The 22,173-nt window shown below is 36.0% G+C and overlaps 4 protein-coding genes across 5 annotated transcripts; 3 read left to right on the top strand and 1 right to left on the bottom strand.

Moving 5' to 3' along the window:
• The first annotated feature begins 364 nt into the window (after positions 1 to 364).
• LOC110843455 (dnaJ homolog subfamily B member 13) lies at positions 365 to 2,522 on the top strand. Its single transcript, XM_022089419.2, has 6 exons — positions 365 to 672; positions 745 to 1,029; positions 1,137 to 1,399; positions 1,479 to 1,535; positions 1,609 to 1,836; positions 1,909 to 2,522. Exons 1-6 carry the CDS (start codon positions 608 to 610, stop codon positions 2,112 to 2,114), a joined length of 1,104 nt encoding a protein of 367 aa, XP_021945111.1. The 5' UTR covers positions 365 to 607; the 3' UTR covers positions 2,115 to 2,522.
• Positions 2,361 to 4,370, bottom strand: LOC110844469. The gene is made up of 3 exons (XM_022090679.2): positions 3,872 to 4,370; positions 3,668 to 3,774; positions 2,361 to 3,592 (listed from the first exon to the last, which is right to left on the bottom strand). Exons 1-3 carry the CDS (start codon positions 3,972 to 3,974, stop codon positions 2,876 to 2,878), a joined length of 927 nt encoding a protein of 308 aa, XP_021946371.1. The 5' UTR covers positions 3,975 to 4,370; the 3' UTR covers positions 2,361 to 2,875.
• A 1,354-nt stretch (positions 4,371 to 5,724) lies between these two features.
• LOC110844465 (venom carboxylesterase-6) lies at positions 5,725 to 10,225 on the top strand. Its single transcript, XM_022090674.2, has 16 exons — positions 5,725 to 6,553; positions 6,637 to 6,680; positions 7,257 to 7,308; positions 7,387 to 7,403; positions 7,506 to 7,574; positions 7,778 to 7,810; positions 7,900 to 7,915; positions 7,986 to 8,006; positions 8,139 to 8,219; positions 8,279 to 8,328; positions 8,400 to 8,481; positions 8,567 to 8,620; positions 8,700 to 9,074; positions 9,157 to 9,196; positions 9,282 to 9,782; positions 9,859 to 10,225. The coding sequence occupies exons 1-16, from the start codon at positions 6,136 to 6,138 to the stop codon at positions 10,061 to 10,063; spliced, it is 2,058 nt and encodes a 685-aa protein (XP_021946366.1). The 5' UTR covers positions 5,725 to 6,135; the 3' UTR covers positions 10,064 to 10,225.
• A 375-nt stretch (positions 10,226 to 10,600) lies between these two features.
• LOC110843454 (venom carboxylesterase-6) lies at positions 10,601 to 14,714 on the top strand. Of its 2 annotated transcripts, XM_022089418.2 has the most exons (15): positions 10,602 to 11,260; positions 11,342 to 11,356; positions 11,691 to 11,719; positions 11,797 to 11,937; positions 12,015 to 12,087; positions 12,159 to 12,227; positions 12,496 to 12,525; positions 12,627 to 12,676; positions 12,753 to 12,888; positions 12,965 to 13,155; positions 13,233 to 13,360; positions 13,434 to 13,477; positions 13,565 to 13,735; positions 13,814 to 14,189; positions 14,260 to 14,714. In XM_022089418.2, exons 1-15 carry the CDS (start codon positions 11,047 to 11,049, stop codon positions 14,432 to 14,434), a joined length of 1,842 nt encoding a protein of 613 aa, XP_021945110.1. In that variant the 5' UTR covers positions 10,602 to 11,046; the 3' UTR covers positions 14,435 to 14,714. The 2 variants fall into 2 exon arrangements, with proteins under 2 accessions (XP_035704166.1, XP_021945110.1); XM_035848273.1 differs by lacking the exon at positions 11,342 to 11,356 and having other exon boundaries at positions 10,601 to 11,260.
• The last annotated feature ends 7,459 nt before the right edge of the window (positions 14,715 to 22,173 follow it).

The raw sequence follows: 22,173 nt of genomic DNA, 5'->3' as shown, positions 1-22,173 counted from the left end.
GAATATTTAACATTTATGCACATACATATTACAACAAAATATACAACACTTACTGGATATTTTCCTATCTTTTCTGGAATTTTGGCTGGCTGTATGTTCAGCACGATGCAATTACTCCCCCAATTACAGCTCTCCCCTCAAAAATTGCAGTTCAAGCGTGAAGAAAGTCCAACGATAAATAAGGAGGAAAGAATGGAGCAGCTGAGAAAATTTTCTCCGTCACTTTATTTTTATTTTTTTCCTACACCTTATTGATGTAGCCCGGTCTCAACGGAATTCTGTAACCATACACCTTATTGGTGGAATCCGTCGTCAACGAGAAAAAGTTGGCCTACACCTTATTGGTGTAGTCCGTCGCCAAGAGATCGAAATCGCCCTCCACCTTATTGGTGGAATCCGTTTTTAAAAGGTTAACACAAAGATAAATTCATAGCATCCAATGCTAGCGTTCCTAGGATACCGAAAGTCAAGCAATTGTCGTTCTTATTTTGACAGTTTTATGAATAATTCAATTCAGAACTACAATAAAAATCAAGGAAAGTTTTTCAATTAACTGTCTTCAAACAAAGAATCGTATTTGGTCATATATACTCGTTTTCGTTGCAATATGGGCAATTATTACAGATTGTTAGGACTTCGGAAGGATGCTACTGAAGCGGAAATCAATGCAGCGTAAGACATACACGATATGTACACACATCGACATATTCTCATTATTTAGCGAATAAAAAAATTATATACAAGGTTCAAGAAGCTTGCCTTGGCTCACAACCCAAAACGACAACGACCAAGACCAATGTTGACCCCGTCGGAGCACGCTCAAGAACAATTGATGCGCGAACAGGCTGAGCAATTGGAGTCTCTTCAAATATTCATGCTCACCGCAGAAGCTTACGACGTGCTGAATGATCCTCTTCGAAAAGCGATTTATGACCAATTTGGAGAAAAGGCATTAAAGGAAGGGCTTCCAGGGCCGGATGGGTTCATTAACCCGTACGCTTATCATGGGGATCCATTTCGAACTTTCAGGTGAATCCTATAATGTGCATCCATTAGTCTCATTTTGTGTGCCTGGATGTCAAACAAAATTACAAAAGGATGGCTTAATAATGTCTATGTATTTATTTGTATTTAAGAGAATTCTTTGGAACAGACAATCCATTTGCCGACTTATTGGCAGCATCATGTGCCCCCACAGATATAATGGTTTCAAAAGACGTTCAAGGTTTCCATCCAAAGGAACCCCCAGTTTTGAAGCCTTTGCCATTAACATTTGAAGAAGTTTACAACGGAGCAATTAAAAAACTCATCATCAGCAAAAAGGTGCTCAAGGAAGATGGAACTGGGCTGGAGTCCCGTGACAAGGTTTTGACGGTGAGAATTCCTCCAGGAACATCAGGTATTTCAATCATCATATAAAGCTATAGAACTCTGTGTTACGTTTTCATAAAATGTTACGCTATTTTTTTAAACTTTAGAAGGGATGCAGTTCAACTTTCCGAGTGAAGGAGATCAAGGGGGTAAAATTCAACCAGGTTCTCATTCTCTATTTTTCCATTATTCAGTGTAAATTACCGTGGTCCATATTTCATGATATATGTATTGTAGCTGACGTAATTTTTGTTGCGCAAATCCAATCTCATTCGATCTTCGAGCGTGAGGGGAACAATCTGGTCATGACGGTAACGGTGAACCTTTGTGAAGCCCTGTGTGGGGCACAAGTCCCAGTCAAAACTCTGGATGGACGCAGTTTCAAAGTGTTCAATGTCCACATGGTGCAGCCCGGCTATGAAAAGGTGCTGGCCGGGGAAGGAATGCCGGTGTTGGGCGAACCAGGTGAAATTGTTAATCTGTAGTTAACAAAATTGGACAAAACCTGATTTTACCGTCACAATATCGTAATCGTAGGCAAGAAAGGAGATCTTGTTATCCGATTCAAAGTCAAATATCCCAACAAGCTCACTGAGGATCAGAAGCAACACTTGCGATCAGCCTTGGACCCCACAAAGCAGGTTGGAAAGTCTGCTTATGAACGAAAGCCTCCTGCGACATTCACCGTCACAGATCGATGCGTTTGTCCCGACGAGGACGCTCCACGCGCATTAATGACATAGAGTTAAGCTCGTCTGCTCCTCGGCTAAAGGTCCACCCACATTAATTATCTAGTCATGTATGTACGCATTAATATTAACTAGGGATTGCAAATCCGTTTTTTTTAGAATTCATAGAATCCTGATTTTACAATAAATAAAATGAATGGCATATAATAAGTAATGATGAGCATTAGATGATGTCATAATGGCTTGACTCGCGACTTGATAAAATTGGTCAAATTATTAATGGTTTCGAACATTTTTTCATTATTGTGCAAGGTTGGTTTGACTTTATTACTGTTTTCATCTTGAATAGCTCCTCCGCCCAGACAATATCGGGATCGGTATAGATTTGTACCATTTGATTTGCTTTTTTACAAGTATTGTTAAAATACATATGTACAGTAATTCATCGTATAATTGTCATTACACAGTACAATCAAAATGAAAGACTTTTGAATAGAGTTTGTGTCGTAATAATAATAATAAGTCAATAATAGTATAAAACAGTATAATAATGAGATTCAACAACATACCCGAAAACATACATTGTACTAAAAATTTGAATATATGATTGAATCATAATGATTCATTGATATCAGTAAAATCAATGAGTACAGTAAAATTACTCGTGTATAAAATGACGCTTTGTACAAACAATGCATACTTAATATCGACATTAGCAATCAATTACTTAAAAATTTAAAGAGAGCTTCAGTTGAGGTGGATTATTTACAACAAAAAAGGAATATACGTACGGTAATAAACTATATACACACATTTTAACTAACTCGGGTAGATCTTTGGCGTACTGCATCCGACGTTGAAGTCACGACGTTCGAATCATCATCGTTATCTTCTTCTTCTTCGTCTGCAGTGAACACACTTTCATCTGCTGGCTCTGCAGGTTCTCTCTCAGGCGTTAAACGTCGAATGTTGACTCTGTAATCCACCTTGGTATCCTCTTTTGTCTCCAAAAATTTACGCCTGTAGTCATCAGTTTCTCCGTCGCTAGACCAATCGTCACTGTCATCATCGTCATCATAATATTCATTATTGCGAGGAGGTACTTCCAAATCTCCCGGATTTCGGAGAGGAACCGGAAGTTCGAGTGGTTCTGCATTTTCTTCATGGCGAGGTTGTGATGGTGGGGATCGTTCCGTTAGTTTAGCAAGCTTTATTATTCTTAGCTCGTCGTTTACCAAGTTTTTCAAGTGGTAAGTTCCAAATAAAAATTCCAGAATGATGAGGATCATCATGCATGAGTCCATCGCCGTGGTAAATGCACGAAGTACTGGAGTGAATATGTCCGTAAAGAGGATAAATCCCAACAGAGGTGCTTGAACAATGAACGTGGTCATCCAAAACAATGCCAGCAACTCCAGTTTGTCCCGTCCATTTCCTCTGAATCCAAACATTAACCGTGGCACGTTCACAATGATGAAAAGTGCGGTCATACAAACGATCAAGTTTCCGTGTAATTCTTTCAATACGGACATCTGCAATTTATTCAACAACGATGATGGATAATCATTTGTATTTTTTTTATCGTAAATTCAAATGAGTAAACTCACCGATATGTCAAATGTGCATAGAAATGAGAGGACCCAGAATGTGAAGAACAATGCATCAGCGTATAAAATTGCCTGCAGGCTCCAAGACGATCTGACCCTCACTGCACCTAAAGTTTTTGTCAACCAATTCATTTATTAGAAACTTGTACGATTATTTAATATTTTATAAGCCTTGATTAAAGACTTCAAAATGAACAAACTTACGGAATGCTTTTCTATTTGGATCAACTTTTCCAATCGTGGCATCAGAAAATCCAGGAAAAATGAGATCAGTCGTGGAAAACATCAACCTCCGTGCCCAAATCATGTCGACAATGTCACACTTGAGCAGAACAGCGAGGGTGGGGCTGCAGCAGAATTAGTTAAAACGTACCAACACTAAATAACAACAAACAAAGTTTCAAAGGTTGGACGAAAAACAGCTGCTGTTGTGTTGATGTGCTGAAACTATGCACCATGCCATGCTACGCTTTGCTGTAGTGGGGAGTGCTATTCTCGTATTTGACTTGTTATTCCCCAGTCAGTTCTTTTCGCACTTGTCTCACACGCATACGCATAAAAGTAAGTACGCAACGCACACGAAACCCTTGGCTCTTGGTATTACGACGCTACTTGCCTGCCAGGAGTTGCGACGACAAAAAAGTGTAGCAACACAGCGTCGCTCGTCGTCCCCACGAATGAAACAAACCAGTCGCCACATAGATCAACTTCAAATATTATGCCCCGTGATATGTAAATTAAATGTCCCTCCAAATTCATCAATATTATCTTCAAAATGCAAAATTATCGATTTTTGCAAATACCAGGGTATGGTATATAATATATGTATTAAATATGCAGATTATAGATATTTTGCTGGGCGTATGAATATATGTATGCTCTTGGAAATTGTATGCAATGCAATCTCGCTTACATAGCATGTGCGAATTTACCAACAATAACGAAACACTGATCATACAATTCGTATCTGACTTTAATGAACTAACATGGAGAAACAATCGACACGAAACCTGATACAAAAATGATACAAACAATGTTACGAAGGTCACGCCATTTAGAAGTAATCCAGAGGGAATCTCGTTTCATTCTCGAAACAGCTTTGGCAATGATGAATTACTTGTCCGTTGCTGTCGTTTAAATAATCATCGACTTGGATCGGCTAAACACTTACTTATCTGACATTAATGATTTGGTTATCGTAATAAAATAGGCATGCCGAAGAGGGGAATATCAGTAAGCTGTTGATCAAAAGTAGGTTATGGGGACAAATGTTAATAAATACTTTCTCAATTTCAGATGCTATTTTCATTCCTTATTTATGCCATGAGATTTGTCTCGACCATGAAATCATGGTAATATACACGACAGTACTTATTATGTGCATCCACTGATGGCAATGAATCGGTGACATTGCAGAGACAGTATATTTTCGATTTCATTCTCATTAATTCATTTAGAAAGATAAATATGTAAAGAGTGCATTTGTTGTCCAGTCAATTTCGCAAACTACAAACTATATCAATGCCAGTTTTTTTCAAGGAACTTAACCTTTACATTTCATGATCAATAAGGGACAAAGTTTATTTCCTTGTCTGTGATCAATTTACATGCATGCATAAATAATCCTTGAACCCAGTAAACAAAAAAGATAAACAGTGAATTTATGCATGATAATTTGGTTTTCGGTTGCATTTAAAATTTAAAATTAATTAAATTTGCAAAACACAGAGTATAGCCGTCTTACATTTACAACTTACCATTAGCATATCTGTGTCCTGCGTGTCACAATGCAAGGTAAATTTATAGCGCTACCATTATTCCTTCAAAGCGCAGTGGATTCTCGACTCATCTCGCATTTGGTTAAGATTGGTGTTCTTGTTGGCTTCGCAAAATGTTTAGATGTAAAATGTTAGCCAATTGAAGTATAAGTATGTACATGAGCTCTCTTAGAGTCTTTGCATGCGTTTTGGTTGGATGATGACTGCAACCACGCTTTTGGAAGAAGGAAGACCAGTGCAACACTATTGTTGCACATTGGTGTCGGTTGGTGCAGTCAGTATATAGTTGCAACAGGACATATCTAGCATAGCCAAACTGTTGTGGTGGTCGCCAAACTGCAAAAGTGATCACACAAAGAGAAATTTCCTTGTAGTCACTGCTCGTGTATTTTTCTAGCATCTACTACCACGAATGAATGTGGTGGCAGAGATCAAGTAAAGTCGTCTGTGAGGAAGTATTTTTTTGCTTAGCTTCGTAGTGTTTAAAGATCTCTGGTGCGTCAGAACTCATTTCAGTCAGTGGTGTCCAGTGGTCCAGTTTCCAGCTTCGGAAAGGGACCGTAAAAATATTTTCCTTGAAATGTTCCTCACAGTAAATCTGGCGTGAAACAGTTAGAGACTTCTTCATAAAAGATAAAAGATAGTTACTCATTTTAGTTAAAGTGTCTTTTAAACTGCGGATATCCGATCATGTCTGCTGCAACGCCACAAAGCAAAGAAACCTTTGGTTCGTCATATTGTGAAAAGCAGAAATATATATGGACATATCTAGCTAATTTATTCGAAGGCAGAAAAAAAGTCTCAATTAGAATCGAAGATTATAGCCAAAAATCCGATAAATCGTCGCATGTGAAGAGTAGTAAATCAACAAAGCAATCACTCCTATTGATATCCGCCTACATTTACGTCCCAATTCTGCTGGCCGCAGCGGTAGTTCGATACTATGGCGGAGTGAATGAGGCAATGATCGCGGCGATGACGCTCATGTATTACAACTACGGACTCCTCCATGGGCATGGACCTCCAGTATTTGTGGACATCGAGGATGGTCGACTCAAGGGATTCACAGCTTATTCCAGAGAGGGTCGAGAATATTATGAATTTTTGGGTATAATAACATAACCTAAATAAATTTATTCAACGAGTTACATAGATGAGGACTAATATGCTGATGTGTTTATTACATTATAGGAATTCGTTACTCAGAGGCAATGATTGGAAAATTGAGATTTCAGGTGAAAAATCAGCATGTACATGCTTTACGTTTGCACGTTAAATGATATTTATTTCAAAATTTTGTAATAGAATGTCATGTGCGCTTTAGAAGCAATGGTGCACGATCAAACTTTTAATTTTATAAATGAATCATAAGTGAAAGTGGTTTGCATAGTTTGTAGCAAGCAACAAGCCCATAACTCTACTGCTGGGTTCATGTTTATTGCATACCTTTGAAACAAGTGCATTGCATATGTAGGAATAGGAATCATGGATGGCTGGTGTATACAGATTCCATAATAATCATTAACTTGGTCTGCAGGTTCTCAATTAGTATATACTAACTTTTTAAAACTGATATAAAACTTGAAAAATAGATACTAGAGAAGAATATTTATTTTACCGAGCTACTTTTGCAGAGGCAATGATATTTTCAACGAATAAAATGGATGGGTGCTCATGCCTTGTGCAACCGAGTGAAAAGAATAGAATAAAATCAGAGATAATAAAATCATCGCGGCGTGAAACTAATTTTAGTTGGGTCGAAATTGTAAGAAATGATTATGGTAATTTTTTTAATATTTGGGAAATTTTAGGCACCAATCCCTGCTCCCAAATGGGAAGGTGTAAAAGACGCGACGGGTTACGGTATGTACTTATTACTTAAATATGTATAATTCCAAAAGGTAATCCGTTGTTGAACTCATTTTTTGTACGTATATGCAGGTCCTGCCTGTACACAGGTATAAACAATTTAATTCATATCATTTATAGCATTCAGTTACGATTACAACAATTAATATTGGCCAATCTGACAATATTGACACCGATTTTGTTTAATACAGTACGATCTATTTTTACAAGCGGTTATGGGCGAAGAAGACTGCCTAACCTTGAACATATATTCGCCACAGGTTAGTACATTACTTTCTTAACGACTTTTATCACACTTTCAAAGTTTAAATTCCAAACTATCAATGCGTGTAATTGTTAAGAAGAAACAACAAATCTTGCATGCGATTAAATCTATGCATCTACAAAAAAGGATGCTCTGATTAACCGACTAATTTACAAAGTTACAAATTTCTCACTGAATATTTTCATACCGAATTTTCAGATAAACTCCACAGATGGAAAATTGCTTCCTGTGGTAAGTGAAAAACTGAATAATACATGTCAACAACTAAACACGTAGATTAATTTGCAAAGTTGTTCATAAATGTATAATCTTATTTACAGCTTATTTTCATCCACGGTGAGTTAATTCAATTGCTCAATTTTACAACTTTGCTATAACCTAACTACGTGTGTTTATATGTATGCAGGTGGGATGTTTCACTTTGGACGTGAGAAATTTTTTTAATTTTAATGTTAAATAAATCAAAATAAATTTTAATCGGCATGTTAGGTTAATACAATTGCTCAATTTTACAACAATTTTACTACCCACAACCTACTATGTAATTAAATATTTGTAGGTGCAATGGATTTTCGGGGAACCCATTTTATGGATGAAGCTGTTGTAATAGTCACAATAAATTATCGACTACAAGCTTTCGGTAATAGAAAAATTACTCGATGACAAAATTTCTGTATGTAACTATTGCAATGAACACAGGTTTCCTTAACACTGGTGACGGCGTGGTTCGAGGTAACATGGGGTTGAAGGTTTGTAATTAAAACTTATCACTTTAAAGTTAAATGTAAATATGCTGGACTCATTCTTAACGCTTTTAAAGGACCAAGTGATGGCAATGCGTTGGGTTAAAAGAAATATCGCATCTTTTGGGGGAGATCCTGGTCTGGTTACGATATGGGGAGGTAAGGCAACACTTGCTCCATTTGGATGGCACAATTTTACTGCATCTAATTGCATTTACTTTATTTATTCATTTATTTATTTTAGAATCTGCTGGTGGTGCATCAACGCATCTGCACACCTTATCACCAATGTCAAAAGGTGTGTAATAGATTTGTTTGTATACAAATAATGCATGCAGGCTACATTGCATCTGCATTTGTTCTGTTCTATCCCACAGGATTATTCACGAGGGCCATCTCTAACAGTGGTTTTGCACTTGCCCATTGGAGTTTCATACGGAAGCCGAAAGAACAGTCTGAAATATTTGCCAAAAAGTTGGGTTGTCCAACCCAGTCTACTCATGAAATGGTCGAATGCTTACAAAAGGTTAGCTCGTATCGTATTGCTGAATTATTTCGAGGAAACCACGACGTTCTGCATCCCAGGCTGGATGTCTTTGCACCAACAATTGAAAGCGGATCGCCGAATGATAATGACACGGAGACATTTCTATCCGAGCATCCTAGAGAGCTTTTGAGACGAGGAGAAATCATTTCAAAGGTGCCCATGATTAACGGGGCTAATTCGCACGAGGGCTTAATTTATGCAGGATGTAAGAAATTATTTATATATGTATTGATGCTATTGTGCATATTAACTATTGCTTTTAAATATGTGCATTGTTATTATTCTAGACTTTGTAAGGAACCAGACAATCACGGATTCCTTGAATGAGTGAGTATTTTATTTTCGTGTATAATTCGTATTGAGTAGAATATATTTCATAATACATATTTAAAAATTAAATATTTAAAAATAGCGAATGGCACAAACACTCCCCAGTTCTTATGGATTTTGAAGATCTCCACAATGAGACTAGACATGAAGTCGCATCCCAAATTTGGGACTACTATTTGGGAAATAAAACTGTAGGGATGGCCAGTTTATATGAAATCGTCGACTTATTCTCAGACACTAGCTTTTTTAAGCCGATGGAAGAAACGGCCTTAGAATTCGCAAAGTCCTTGCCCCTCTACCTCTACCTTTACAACCACCACGGAGAGTTTGGAGTTGCTCAAGGCTACTTCAGAATAACAATGAAGCTACCAATGGCCTTGGATGGACTAATGGCAACTGGACTTCAAATGCTAAAAAAACACGTCTTTGGAATACAAGAGAAACATTGGGGAGTGTCTCATGCGGACGAATTGGCATTATTTTTCAAAATGCACCCCGTACTCAGCAGGATCGACCCTGGCCATGAAGAATATCAGTTTTCAAGAGAATTGATTAGGAGTTGGGCATATTTTGCAAAGCATGGGTATAAAATTCACATTAAATATTTTAAAATCATTTTCACTGTTATAATAATGATTTTTTTCTTTGTTGAATTCTAGGAAACCCCCAGCCTTCAACGGGGAACACCAATGGACTCCAGTCATAAGTGGGCAACCGTTGAAGTACATGAAATTAGACAGCGCAAAGTCTCCTGGGCTGATTCAAGCTCCGTGGTCCGAGCGTCTTAAATTTCTCAGTTCCTTACCCGGATTCCAGTGCATTACTCAATATCATAACACAACAAACCCTTCAATTTGCATATGAGCAGAAATATATATATTATGGGGAATTGTTTTATTGTATCAGATGATCTCAACTACTAGTTTTAGATATTTTAAACTTTGCGTCTTAGGATTAGTCTGTCTTTATAATGCGAACTCTGATATTGTGAGCAATAAAGTTTGATATGTAGCCACAAAAATGCAACTTAATGTTATTCACTCAAATTAATCTTGAACTTAAACTATGACGTACTTTCTAATTATATTTTTTATGTCAGTTTCTGATTTTCTTTTTTGTTTTCTCGAGCACATGGAATGGGAGATTTACTCAATAGGACACTATAATTGCATGTATACGGATTAGCTTGAATCAGGAATGCACTCTTTTGCCAACAGGTTTTGTTTTTTATACATCCCATCATCGTCGTCGCCGTCGTGGCATTGTACCTGGAAGCTAATGAAATTGAGCACTGTCTGTAGGTGTATAATTAACTACCTCGTACAATATAGTGCAAAAAGAATGTGTAGATTCCCAAGAGGTAGTATGCATGTCTTCATAACCTTGAATTAAGGTTAAGCATGGTAGGACGCGAAATTATGTGAGGATATGGAGTGCATGTGGCTCACAAGCTATCACACTTTATTTATTTATGGTGCACTGATTTCGGAAAATATTTTCAAAGGCCTTCTGATTCATTATTATGCATAAACTATTGATAAACCTTCAATCGACTGTCAGAGTTCTTCTAACAAGTACGTATGAGAACCCAAAATAATGGATTCCCATTGTTATATAAAGCCTGGCTATGTTACGTCAAAGGTGGTTACTAATAATTCATCAATTTTCCTTAATTCACGACTGGTTAGTGATGTGATTTCACACCAGTTAAATATTACACCGTGCTCATTAGTTTCAAGAAAGTGAATACATAGTTCGGTCGGACTATAACTAAATATTTACTTAGGCTGAACTAGGACCGTTTCATCGTTCCCTTGTAGAATATATTTCCTTGTGATGAAATAAAAATGCAGCAGCAAGTCCCACCGTTGGCTCTGTTGATAAGTTCGTTGGCATATTTCTACAATTCCGTAAACGACGTTGTTCCTCCAGTGTTTCGTGGTCCTTTGAGAAGCGGTTTAATCTTGGACAGGAGTACAATATTAAGTGAAACAACGTATGGCTCACTTAAAGGATTAAAAGAAGTTTCCAGAAATGGAAGAAGATACTTTAGTTTCAGAGGTAAATATGGAGTAAAAATGCATTTTGTCCACAACCCGAATAACGTTTCAGTATATTTTATCTTACATAATTTTTGCACAGGTATCCCATATGCAGGTACAAGACTAACTTAGTCATCGCATAAAGTAGCTTGCGCTACTTAATAAAGTACTGTATCTATTTAAGCGATATTTTGGACAACGAAAGACAAGGATTGAAACTAATTATTTTTTGCTCTCAATGGTTCCTACACCCCTTTCCGTTCAATCCGGAGAAGCTTTTGTCGGACGCTCCCGACTAGTGCTTCGCCACTGTTTTTTGATATCTTTTTTGAGATTTTCGACCTCGTTTGATGAAATAAGTTCAAATTTTCGGCTGAAGTTCTTAGATTACAATATTATTTCCTAGATAAAGGCTAAAATTGTTGAATAAGTCTTGTATTATTACGCAGCTCCGCCCGTCCACAACCTACGATTTGAGGTATATTGCACTTATTTATGTTTTACTGTTTTGAATGTAGATCTGTATTTATACATTATCTGTTCATGAAATTTAAGCCTCCAGAGCCCCCTCAATCGTGGAGTAAAGTCCGAGACGCCACGCGGTATGGAGCTGAATGTCTTCAAATGAACATCATTACTCGCATGACAATTTCTGGAAATGAGGATTGTTTATTCCTAAACGTTTTCACCCACAGGGTAATCTATTTTTCTATTTTTTGTTTCTATTTTTCATAGGATGATAGCTTATTATTATTTTTTACTTGACATGACAGATTTCTAGCAGAAAAGGAAGATCTCAGCTTCACAAAAGACAATTGGATCCTGTGATTGTTTTCATCCATGGAGGTGGGTTTATCCCACAAATTACGCAATATGCTGAACATAAGACCACCGAATCTATGTATGTAACCTTACAGGTATTTTCATGAGCGGTGGTTCAAATATTTACCGACCAAAATATTTCATGGATGAAGATGTAGTACTTGGTATGCGGAGAGATATTTCTCATTTTTCTATGCCACAATTTTCCTCCGCTCCTCCTAACCAGATTACTCTCGTTATCAACTTTCTCCTTAATTTAAAATGTGTTTCCCAACAATGTAAAAGCTTATAGCCGAGCTCTACTACTGTAGAAAAGAAGAGTTATGTTTCGATTGTACATACATTAGTTAAAGAGAAAGTCGATACGAAATGAAGGAGGAAGAGAAAGTGAAGAAGCATTTGCCTATTTTTATTTATATATTTTTGTTCCAGTCACATTAAACTATCGTCTTGCATCGTTCGGTAAATTATCTATACATTTTATTTTAAAGAAATTTTCCTTTAAAGTCTAAAATCCAACTGTTGTACACATTTACATACGTACTGTTAATTATTTACGTAAGGTTTCCTTAATACTGGAGATGGTGTGATAGCTGGGAACATGGGATTGAAGGTTTGCATTTACGATTTGCTTTAGTTAAATTGCTTTTGCCTACAATCTACATAGTTTCTTAACATAATTTCTGTAGGATCAAACAATGGCTCTGAGATGGGTGTCAGAAAATATAGCCCAATTCGGGGGAGATCCTGGAAGGGTGACCCTCATGGGCGAGTCAGCGGGTGCGGCTGCAGTTCATTGCCATATGCTTTCTCCACTCTCCAAAGGTTTTATCCAACTAAATTAAGTCATCTCCCCAATTAGGTAATTTCTATTTATTATGTTTCTTTTTATCCAACACAGGTCTGTTTCACAGGGCCATCAGCATGTCTGGTACGGCGATATCACCGTGGGCATTAATCGAAAATCCCCATTTACAAGCCATGGAATTTGCAAATGATCTTGACTGTCCCACTGACAATATAACAATGATGGTCGCTTGCCTAAAATCTCTGGATGCTAATAGAATTACAAGAGTTCATTTTGGATACATCGTATGTGTCACAACCTACAAAAATTATCCGCAGGACTGATAATGTCTTTATCACTAACACTGATGATTTATATTTAGAATAATCTTGCCAACAACAAGAGATCAGTGTACGGACCAACGGTAGAAAGTGCCATAAAAAATGCGTTCCTTCCGGCCGAGCCTATTCATTTGCTAAAGGCAGGGAAAATTCCTTCCTCAGTTCCATGGTTCGATTTGACATTATGACCATGAAAAATACATAAATCGTATTCTGAGTTATTTTTGCATTTCAACGGGTAGGATGACGGGAGTCAATTCAGAAGAAGGATTGGTTTACCTCATACGTATTACAGCACACTTACCTATTTCCATATATTATACCTGGCTTAATTTTTTTCAATTCGCGTAATGCTTATGTGTATAATTTTCAGCAATAATTAGAAATGCGACAATGAACCGGCTGGTCAATTCAGGATGGGATCAAATGGCTGCCAAATTTTTGAACCTTCACCCCTCAGAAGTTAACCCAACGTTACTCAAAGATATTAAGCAGTTTTATCTGAACAACTCTGAAATTAACCTGCAAACCATCAAAATGTCAGGTACGTGATTTGTTTAATGTAATTGAGACCTCAATGGGCTCATGCACAGTTTCTTGAAATCACACTCCTTCAATACAGCGAATATGATTTCTGACCGAGCATTTTTCTTGGATAACCATGACGCGGCGGTATTGCACTCTCGAGTGGCGAATGTGTACCCTTATTACTACACGTATAGCGGGAGATATGCCATGGCCAAGTTGCTCTTTGTAAAAAGCCAACTTCCGTTCCGGCTTCCAGATCGATACGATTTTGCGATTGGGACCCTTAGCAGTTGGTTCCTCGAATACGTTCTGCGCATAAAAGAGCCAAACTATGTGGGAATTGGACACTCGGACGAAATGGTTTTGTTCTTTAACACTCCTTTCATAAGACGGGAAATTGTTCCCGAAGACGAAGATTATGTCTTTTCAAAGGCATTAATCAGTTTGTGGGTGACATTTGCAGAGACTGGGTACATGAAAAAATGCGCCTTTAAAAATATGCATATATGAACTTGTACTAATTTTATCTTGCATTTATAGTGTGCCAAATACAAAAATTCTTCATATCCCTCCGTGGAATCCAATACGCAATGTGGCTTCCGGAAATCACACACTTTCGCGATATCACCTTGATATTGAACCCCGAATGGGTCAAGAACCATTTTTTGAGCGATTAAAATTTTGGAAAGCACGCAACATTTCGTATATTAACTAAATGACTAGGTCATCATTATGTTATTTAATTACTACAGTATTATGAATTGATTGGCGGAATCGGTACATTGTTCCTCTTAACGCATAATTATTATTTCAAATGAGAAATACCTATTTTAGATTATATCACTCGCCAATGCAATTTAATATTTAAATAGTAATACAGGAATATGAATTGAATTGTGTACCGACATGTGCGATCCCGTGGTTGACCTAAATGTTATCCAATTAATAAAAATAAGATAAACAAAAGTTTCAATAAAAAAACAAAGGTCATTGAATGTTTGTTGTTTTGCTACGAATTTTTTGGCCCCAGTTTCAGGAATTGTAAATGCCTCACATCAGTAATTTGATGGGTCTACATTTTTTCTCTCTTACCAACACGAAGCTAATGAAAATTAATACATAGTATTTACACAAGTTAAAACTAAATGCTGTTTTGTACTCATTAATTACTAAATGCACACTCATACATAAAATTGTGCGAGTTCATTAGTATGTATATCATTAATTTTTACAAGCCACCGAGATTGAAATTTTCGGGCTAGTTTATGATTGCATATGGGTAGGTTTACAACTCTTAATATTCATAATTGATCAGAAAATTCAACTACCTTACAATAACTAATTAGTACTTTCTGTATAATACCAAATACCAACTGCCCAAGTTGGCATTGGGTGCACTCAATCCAAGCCTACTCACATACATACATGCATAAATTTATCACATGAGATGAAACTCAGGATCAGTCTGACGAAATTCATAACACCATTGTATTTCATATCCAGTATTTCATGCAATATTAAATACATGTTCTACTATTGAACTTTTTTTATGTCAATTAGCATTTGTAAGTTGTAAGGTACATTCAGGTTACGTCAATATGCATAAAGTCAATCTTCGTGAATTTCGAAAAACTTGACGTATTATTACGAATATTAAAAATTTTAAATTATGTGTGATGGAGTTGGCGTGAAATCGCATTATACATACTGCAGCCTTCACTTCAAGCCGGTTTATACATATGTACATACATGCATAAAATTCAGCCTATAGGAAAGTGCGCTATGGCGTCAATGTATTTATGTACATACAGCGCATAGGAAATTGTATAACATGTTTGCAATCTTTTTCTTCCTTCAATCACTTGTTCCGTTTCGTATAGCACATCTTCTTAATCTTAACCACCCATTTTGCTACCTACATATATTTCAACAACAAATTCACATAAAGAATATTGATTTGTAAAAAAACTTCAAATTTAATCAGTCAAAATATGGGCGTTCCGATGTGCTTAGCCCCTTCAGAATTAATCAGCAGATGAAAAATACAATAAGATGGAAATATTAGCGCAAACAATCTTAATAAAGACGTTGAACATGCATAAGTGCCGGTTGTTGGCTGGCAGGCAGGCTTCTTACCAAAATGTTGGATCGTGTCGGTTGGCAGTGTGTAAAATTTTGTGACGGTATCAGCCACGACCTCGACCTTGCACATCGCATGTAATAATATGCAAAAGTAACCTACAGAATACTAGTTGAAGCGATAATTTGATAACCTGTAGGATATGCATTTTAATTTACAGCTGAGCTCATTTTCATAATGATGGCAACATGCTGTTCCTTTTTACTGTTATGTAAACTCAAAATTTAGATTTTTTTAAAGTGACGCTTTAACGTATGCAAAGTGTTCAAGTGTTGATCAGCTTCATATATATTTTGTGAAAATGAATCCGCATATACATATATTGTGATCTCCAGCTAAAGTCATTTTGAAATCAAACCTACTTAATTTGATTTTAAGTCTTTGAATTTATTGAGACATAAATGTGACAATCGATAATTTTTTTAATGAAGGGAGTTCAGACTTATGCATAAAATCATGACAAAATTAATGTCGTAGCTCGCTTAATAATAAATTAATCGTAATAAAATCGTAATAAAATTTTCAATGGTCGTCATAAACTGAAACCACTTAGAAAGTAGAACATCCGTGATTTTTGTTTTAGATATTTTTCTGGAAGAGTTACGCAGTCCGAGTTTTTGAGCGATCTTATGAGGTAGGTCGTAGTAATCACATTTTCTGCACATTTGTTTAAACCTTCACTAAAAATTAGCAAATGTGTCAACGTTATTTTAAAAATAAGTATAGGAATTTGTTCTTATTTTTTAGTTTGTAAATTTTTTATCTGTACTCCACATCAAAACTGAAGGGGTTTCGGCAAATTTAAAGACTCATTTCTGGCTGATTTCCAATATGATTTAATATCACCCAAATAATATAAAACGCCGACACTAATGTCGCCCAACCCCAATAAAACAGAAATTGGCCTTTCCAACCAGCAGCAATTTGCTCATTAACTAAATGGAATTGATGGTAAATCAAAATTGCATCCTGCATCTGTCAATCTGCTGCAGGTAAATATGTAGGTGCGCAAAGAAATTGTTATTGAGTAGTTGCAGCCAAGGCGAAAATGTTCGTCGTAAATCCTCTGCTACTAGTTTTTCTTCTTGATTGGTGACCGGTGCAGATAGAGAGATATCTGATCAGCGTGCGATAAAGATTGATTTTGATTTCGAAACTTGGCCGGATGACACTGATTCCTTTCACCTTTTCTCTTCTTCCTAATAACACTGCGCACCAACTGACTCCGAGTGAATGTCAATCAGACTTTGACAAAATTATTTTGATATTATTGTATCTTTCAACTTATCTTTTGCAGGACACCTTAGCATTAATTGTCTGCAAAAAAATCAATTAACTTTCTCCTTTCAGGAGCTTTCAGATTTCAGGAGGTGTAATTAAATATGCAAACAGATATGGATGCGTTTTATTAATAGCAGTTAAATGGGACGCTAATTTACTTATGTATTAATGTTCCCGTTATAACTTTATCGGGCCTTTCTCAATACGTACGCCGGAAATGGTCATTTTTAGTTATTAAATAATGTAGGATAGGTTTCATTAATAAGACTCCTTTTAAAGTATAAATAAAGTTTTTCACACTTAGGTGATTCTCCTCCCTTCTCCTCCGTAATGATAAATAATCAGAAAAATCATATATGAAACTGTTCCTATCCTATATTTTAGCAATACGCCATCAATAAAGTTGATTTTATTGTTAGGCATTCAAAACAGGGGTTATTACTAAAACAAGGCGGTAATTTTTCCAATTTTCAGTTTTCGGCAAATGCTTGCAACACCTCTGTACCAGTGATGCTGCCGTAAAATGCATGTTATTGTCAGGATCAAGAATGCCGAGCTTTATTGTTTGCAATTTCATTAAAAAACTCGTCTATATGGCAGAACTTGTAAACAAGGTGTTGATGAATTTGACATTTGTCTTCAAAGTAGTTTGCGATTGTTTGAATGTTCGTTGTGAATAGTGGAACTCACGACACAAGAACAACAGGTCGGTCGTCCCATGTTTTACCCACCCAAGAATTTGGGTCGGGTAGAAAATTACGGCAATCATTCTACCAACCAATATGTGATATAATTATAATGGCCGCAGTTCGATTGAATGCTAATGATTGCTGTGATTTATTATTCCTTATGGTTTAAAAAGTTGATGTGTGATTCGCCAATGTCCTTGAGAGGTGGTTGTAAATTTTGATCCGTGCACGATGAAATTCCGCAAGTGAGGATGCTGATTAAGTTTAATAATTTTCAGCCAGGAATACTTGACCGGAACAAATATTAATTAACTTCGTGGATATCTGATTAGGCAGGCATATTGCTGGCAATATATTTCAAGCGTTTTATCGCGACACTAATAAATTAGAAATATTGATATTTATATACCACGTCCTCCGTAATTTAGTTTAATTATGATTTGAAGCGATACCATGTAGAATCATTTATTTACGGCTGATTTGGATCATGAGACGATTTGCAGTATCTCCGATATGGCCCTGTGGCACCGTCATCACGCTGTATTATTTTCGCCCAGCGGTATCAGCGGAACCACACCACACCACCGTTCCTGCATGCACAGAAGTACATGCATACATATTTATGTACACTTGTGTAAGCAAGTACGGTGCCCTGGCTTATGGCGATATATTGTACATCCCCTTCGAGTCTAAAATATATATATCCAACCATTCGGAACAACAAAAAGTTTTCAAAACTCATCGAATTTGAAGATTTGGTGAGATATTATGATCACATCATTATTTTCTATGTGTGTCATGTCATCTCCTTTTTTATCTGAATGCCTTTGTTCTCCTCGTCGCGGAATTGAAACGTTGCATCCAATTTCCATTCGCATTGTGTCGACAGTTCGTTTACAAAGGAATCCGTAGATGATGCGTGATGATCAATACGAAGCCAATACGCTTTTAAGGGAATATGGGAAAATGAGGTGAGGATTGATGATGTTCATAATTATGAGTATTTCATATTTGAACGAGAAATGTGGTCGTTGTTTGATGCATTTGTTGGTGGTGATGTTCTTTGACTTACTTTACTTTTGGAAATTGTTAAGCGTGACAAATAACTTGTTAGTATGTGACGTATGTTTGAAATTTTTTTCAGATGAGATTTGCTCTGAGTTCGTTTTTGATAAATTGCAAGCATCCCGTTAATCACCATCCTCTGTGGAAGGTTGTACGTGATGATAAGATGCGATGATACTTTTACTACTGCTCCCGTATTATGACACAATAATAATCTCTCAACCAAACTATAAACTGTCGCTTCTTCTCCCACCAATTCAACAGACGTTTAATTCACGTGGGTGTTAAATTGGCATGAATTAAGTTCATGTTTTGTATCGGATACGAAAGGAAGCATTTTCTTGCTGTATTGCTCACCAAACAACCACCGGTCTATTGCAGAAAGCCATTATATCTTCACCCTTTTGCTGCCATTTCATTTATCTACCGTCGTCGTTGGACTCTTATCTTTTGATGAGTTTTTAAATGGAAAATGCATTTCGCCAACCTTGGACTTACTCGGCACTGAATTGTAACTTGATGTGATTGTCAACAATATCCTGATTATCTGGGAGGATGTGTACTTTTTTATGTTTGGTCTATTTAATGCAATATCTGGTGATTTACGTCATTTAAAAAACCGGATATTACATGTTGATTTTTAAAAGTTCTCAGTACTGATATTCAATGACTTCAGGGTAGCTTCATCATTTGACTGCAAATCATTTGATTAACACATGTACATACATCCTTCTGATGCCTATGTATGGTAAATCCTCCGATTTGGTAAATTAGAGTATGTCGACAAAAGACATTTTTATTCACAAAATCTAGACATAAAATGGCACGTAACTGAAACTTGACGGATGTACCAAGGTAGACAATAAGCCCAGTCGGTCATGCGGAATGGCATAATTTGACACACCGTAATGGTTGATTAACTCCAGGATCAAGTGATTAATAATGTCTCATTTTACACAACAAACGGATTAAGATGAATTTATTTTGATAATGCTGAAAGTGAAGTAACAGTGTTTTTACTCACGGATTCTGTTACACCTGTTTATAATTTTTGTGAAATAATTTTATTGAGACAGAAAATAATGTCCACAGGCAAGAAAACCACGGATTAATTAATCTCCGAGTAGAAAGTATTTTAATACATGAAAGTTCCTACTTGTCCAAACTTTTTTGCACTTTCCAATAGTTTACTTATTCGCATATTCTATGCAAAATTAACTCTCTAATACAAATACCCATAATGCAACAAAAAACATGTAAAGAACAATGAGCATGAGGATACATAAATACTAACAAGTCCTATCAGTCTCAAGTGTTTTCAGGTACTTTCTATCTTATAATTACCCTTTTTTGAGATGAAATATTCCGAGAAAATTCGTGATGACCCAGAACATACTCATGAAGTTTAATTTAGTCAGTGATTACCCAAAAAAAATTAGGCCAGAAAATCAGTTAATGAAATCATAAAATGAGCACAATTCAGTTTTTATCATTTTATACAAGCATTATTTACTCTTCAATAAGTAAAGGAATCGATTATGACTACATATCACGGCGGATATACCCATCAGGATATTTAGGACACATTTAAAAAATTGCTAGCCAGATATTAACTATTACCTGCATTGTATTCCACTATTTGGAACTCCATGCCCATAAAACGCAGCAAATTCGAGGAAAGCGCTACGTCATGGCAAAAGATTATTAAGCATGGAATTTGATTTTCTACTCAAACTTTACTTACTTATATGTATATATTAACTTGCCAAAGATATGTAAGTATCTGCGAGAGTTTGGCATAAATTTCCTTTAAAATTTGCAAAAATTATGCGGGAAAATATGCGTGGATAACACAATTTTGAGGATATCAAGAAAAACGAATTTCAAAGTCAGTGATTGACAAGCAGCCAAAATTGATTAGTTTACCGACAACGAGGAAGGATTATTAGCAACCAGACAATGAAAAGCACGCTACGAATGTCTCGACTCATTTATCTAAATCACCAAGGAACACAGAAAGACAATAGGAGTCAAACTATTTGCACAAATAGATGTTGCATGTGCATAAAACAACACAATGTACGTATGCTTATTTTACACTTGTGTGTGATTAATACAAACTCTACTTACGATTAGTTAGCCTGTGCTCAGTGTGAATTGTCTCATTACTTTGTAGTACCGTCGTTTTGTCGATATATAAATAATGCGAAGCATTTAACTGACGAAGTGTTAGTGCAGTAAATGATTGATGTGTACATCTTTATTTTTCTATACACGCCATGCAATAAGACTATGTTTGTTTCGTAAAAGTTGTACAATTACTGCTAACTCTGCATTGTATTCGCAACAAGAAGTATTTCTTTAGTTGTAAAAAAATATTAAAAACTGCATTCTAATTAATCTTACAATTTGTGCCTTGAATGGTACTATTGACCTTAAAGTTATATATTGAAAGCTTTACCTTCAGTTAATTTTGTAGGGTAACGATCCCAAATAAAGATTCGACAAAGTCCTTACTTGACGTACGTAATGACAATAAAAGTCAGTCGATGAAAAATAATATGTAAGTTTCTTTGCACATTTATTCGTTTGAGATTCATACCAACTCTGGTTCAACCAGCTCTGACACCAGCAACGAGTTTTGAGTAGGGTATAAAATGTATTACGAATCTTATTGACATTCGAAGAATTTTCACTGCAATAAAACAATAATTAATCTGCAACAAATGCACGTTGAAAATGTTTTTGTCGAGGGTAGAAATTCTTAAAATTATTACATACATTCGACAACTATGTATGCATGTACAAGCCCAATTATGAACTTGCCAGTCGGTTTCAGGTTTAGTATGAAAAATGTGTGTTCTCTCACATTTGAGTGTGATAATCTGTTGCTTATTTATTTACGATGTTGAATCTTATCATCCGACATGAAGGTCGAATCATGAACATGAATCCAAATAATTCCTACAATATTTCTTACAACACTAGGCAAATAAAGTAAATGTAAAAATATTAGAATATATTTATTACACACAAATTATTGCCATATTCACATTTTCGTAAAGTATCAATTTACTCAAATTAACGATGACATTTTTATCCGGATTACACCTTAACTATTGATTTGTGTGAACAATTATACGCAGGTAATACTTACATATGCATACTGTCTTGCTGCGATAGCAAATGAATAGAAAATTTCTGATTTGTACATAAATATTTTGATAATCATTATTTGTAAAGTTTATTTTTTAAAGTCAAAGGAAAATGAAAATCCAT

Source organism: Folsomia candida, unplaced genomic scaffold (assembly GCF_002217175.1).
Source record: "Folsomia candida strain VU population unplaced genomic scaffold, ASM221717v1 Fcan01_Sc002, whole genome shotgun sequence".
Taxonomy (NCBI): Eukaryota; Metazoa; Arthropoda; class Collembola; order Entomobryomorpha; family Isotomidae; genus Folsomia; species Folsomia candida.
This window is presented reverse-complemented; position numbering and strand designations above follow the sequence as displayed.

Bases quoted from the DNA above. Each gene is read 5' to 3' on its own strand.
- LOC110843455 (XM_022089419.2), top strand. From the start codon at position 608: ATGGGCAATTATTACAGATTGTTAGGACTTCGGAAGGATGCTACTGAA. The intron at 673-744 runs GTAAGACATACA...ATTATATACAAG, and splicing joins GAAGCGGAAATCAATGCAGC to GTTCAAGAAGCTTGCCTTGG. The intron at 1,030-1,136 runs GTGAATCCTATA...TTTGTATTTAAG, and splicing joins GATCCATTTCGAACTTTCAG to AGAATTCTTTGGAACAGACA.
- LOC110843454 (XM_022089418.2), top strand. From the start codon at position 11,047: ATGCAGCAGCAAGTCCCACCGTTGGCTCTGTTGATAAGTTCGTTGGCA. The intron at 12,526-12,626 runs GTAAATTATCTA...TATTTACGTAAG, and splicing joins CTATCGTCTTGCATCGTTCG to GTTTCCTTAATACTGGAGAT. The intron at 13,156-13,232 runs GTATGTGTCACA...ATTTATATTTAG, and splicing joins GAGTTCATTTTGGATACATC to AATAATCTTGCCAACAACAA.
- LOC110844469 (XM_022090679.2), bottom strand. From the start codon at position 3,974: ATGATTTGGGCACGGAGGTTGATGTTTTCCACGACTGATCTCATTTTT. The intron at 3,775-3,871 runs GTAAGTTTGTTC...CAAAAACTTTAG, and splicing joins TCCAAATAGAAAAGCATTCC to GTGCAGTGAGGGTCAGATCG. The intron at 3,593-3,667 runs GTGAGTTTACTC...AATAAATTGCAG, and splicing joins TATGCACATTTGACATATCG to ATGTCCGTATTGAAAGAATT.
- LOC110844465 (XM_022090674.2), top strand. From the start codon at position 6,136: ATGTCTGCTGCAACGCCACAAAGCAAAGAAACCTTTGGTTCGTCATAT. The intron at 8,007-8,138 runs GTGAGAAATTTT...AAATATTTGTAG, and splicing joins TGGGATGTTTCACTTTGGAC to GTGCAATGGATTTTCGGGGA. The intron at 9,075-9,156 runs GTAAGAAATTAT...TTATTATTCTAG, and splicing joins GGGCTTAATTTATGCAGGAT to ACTTTGTAAGGAACCAGACA.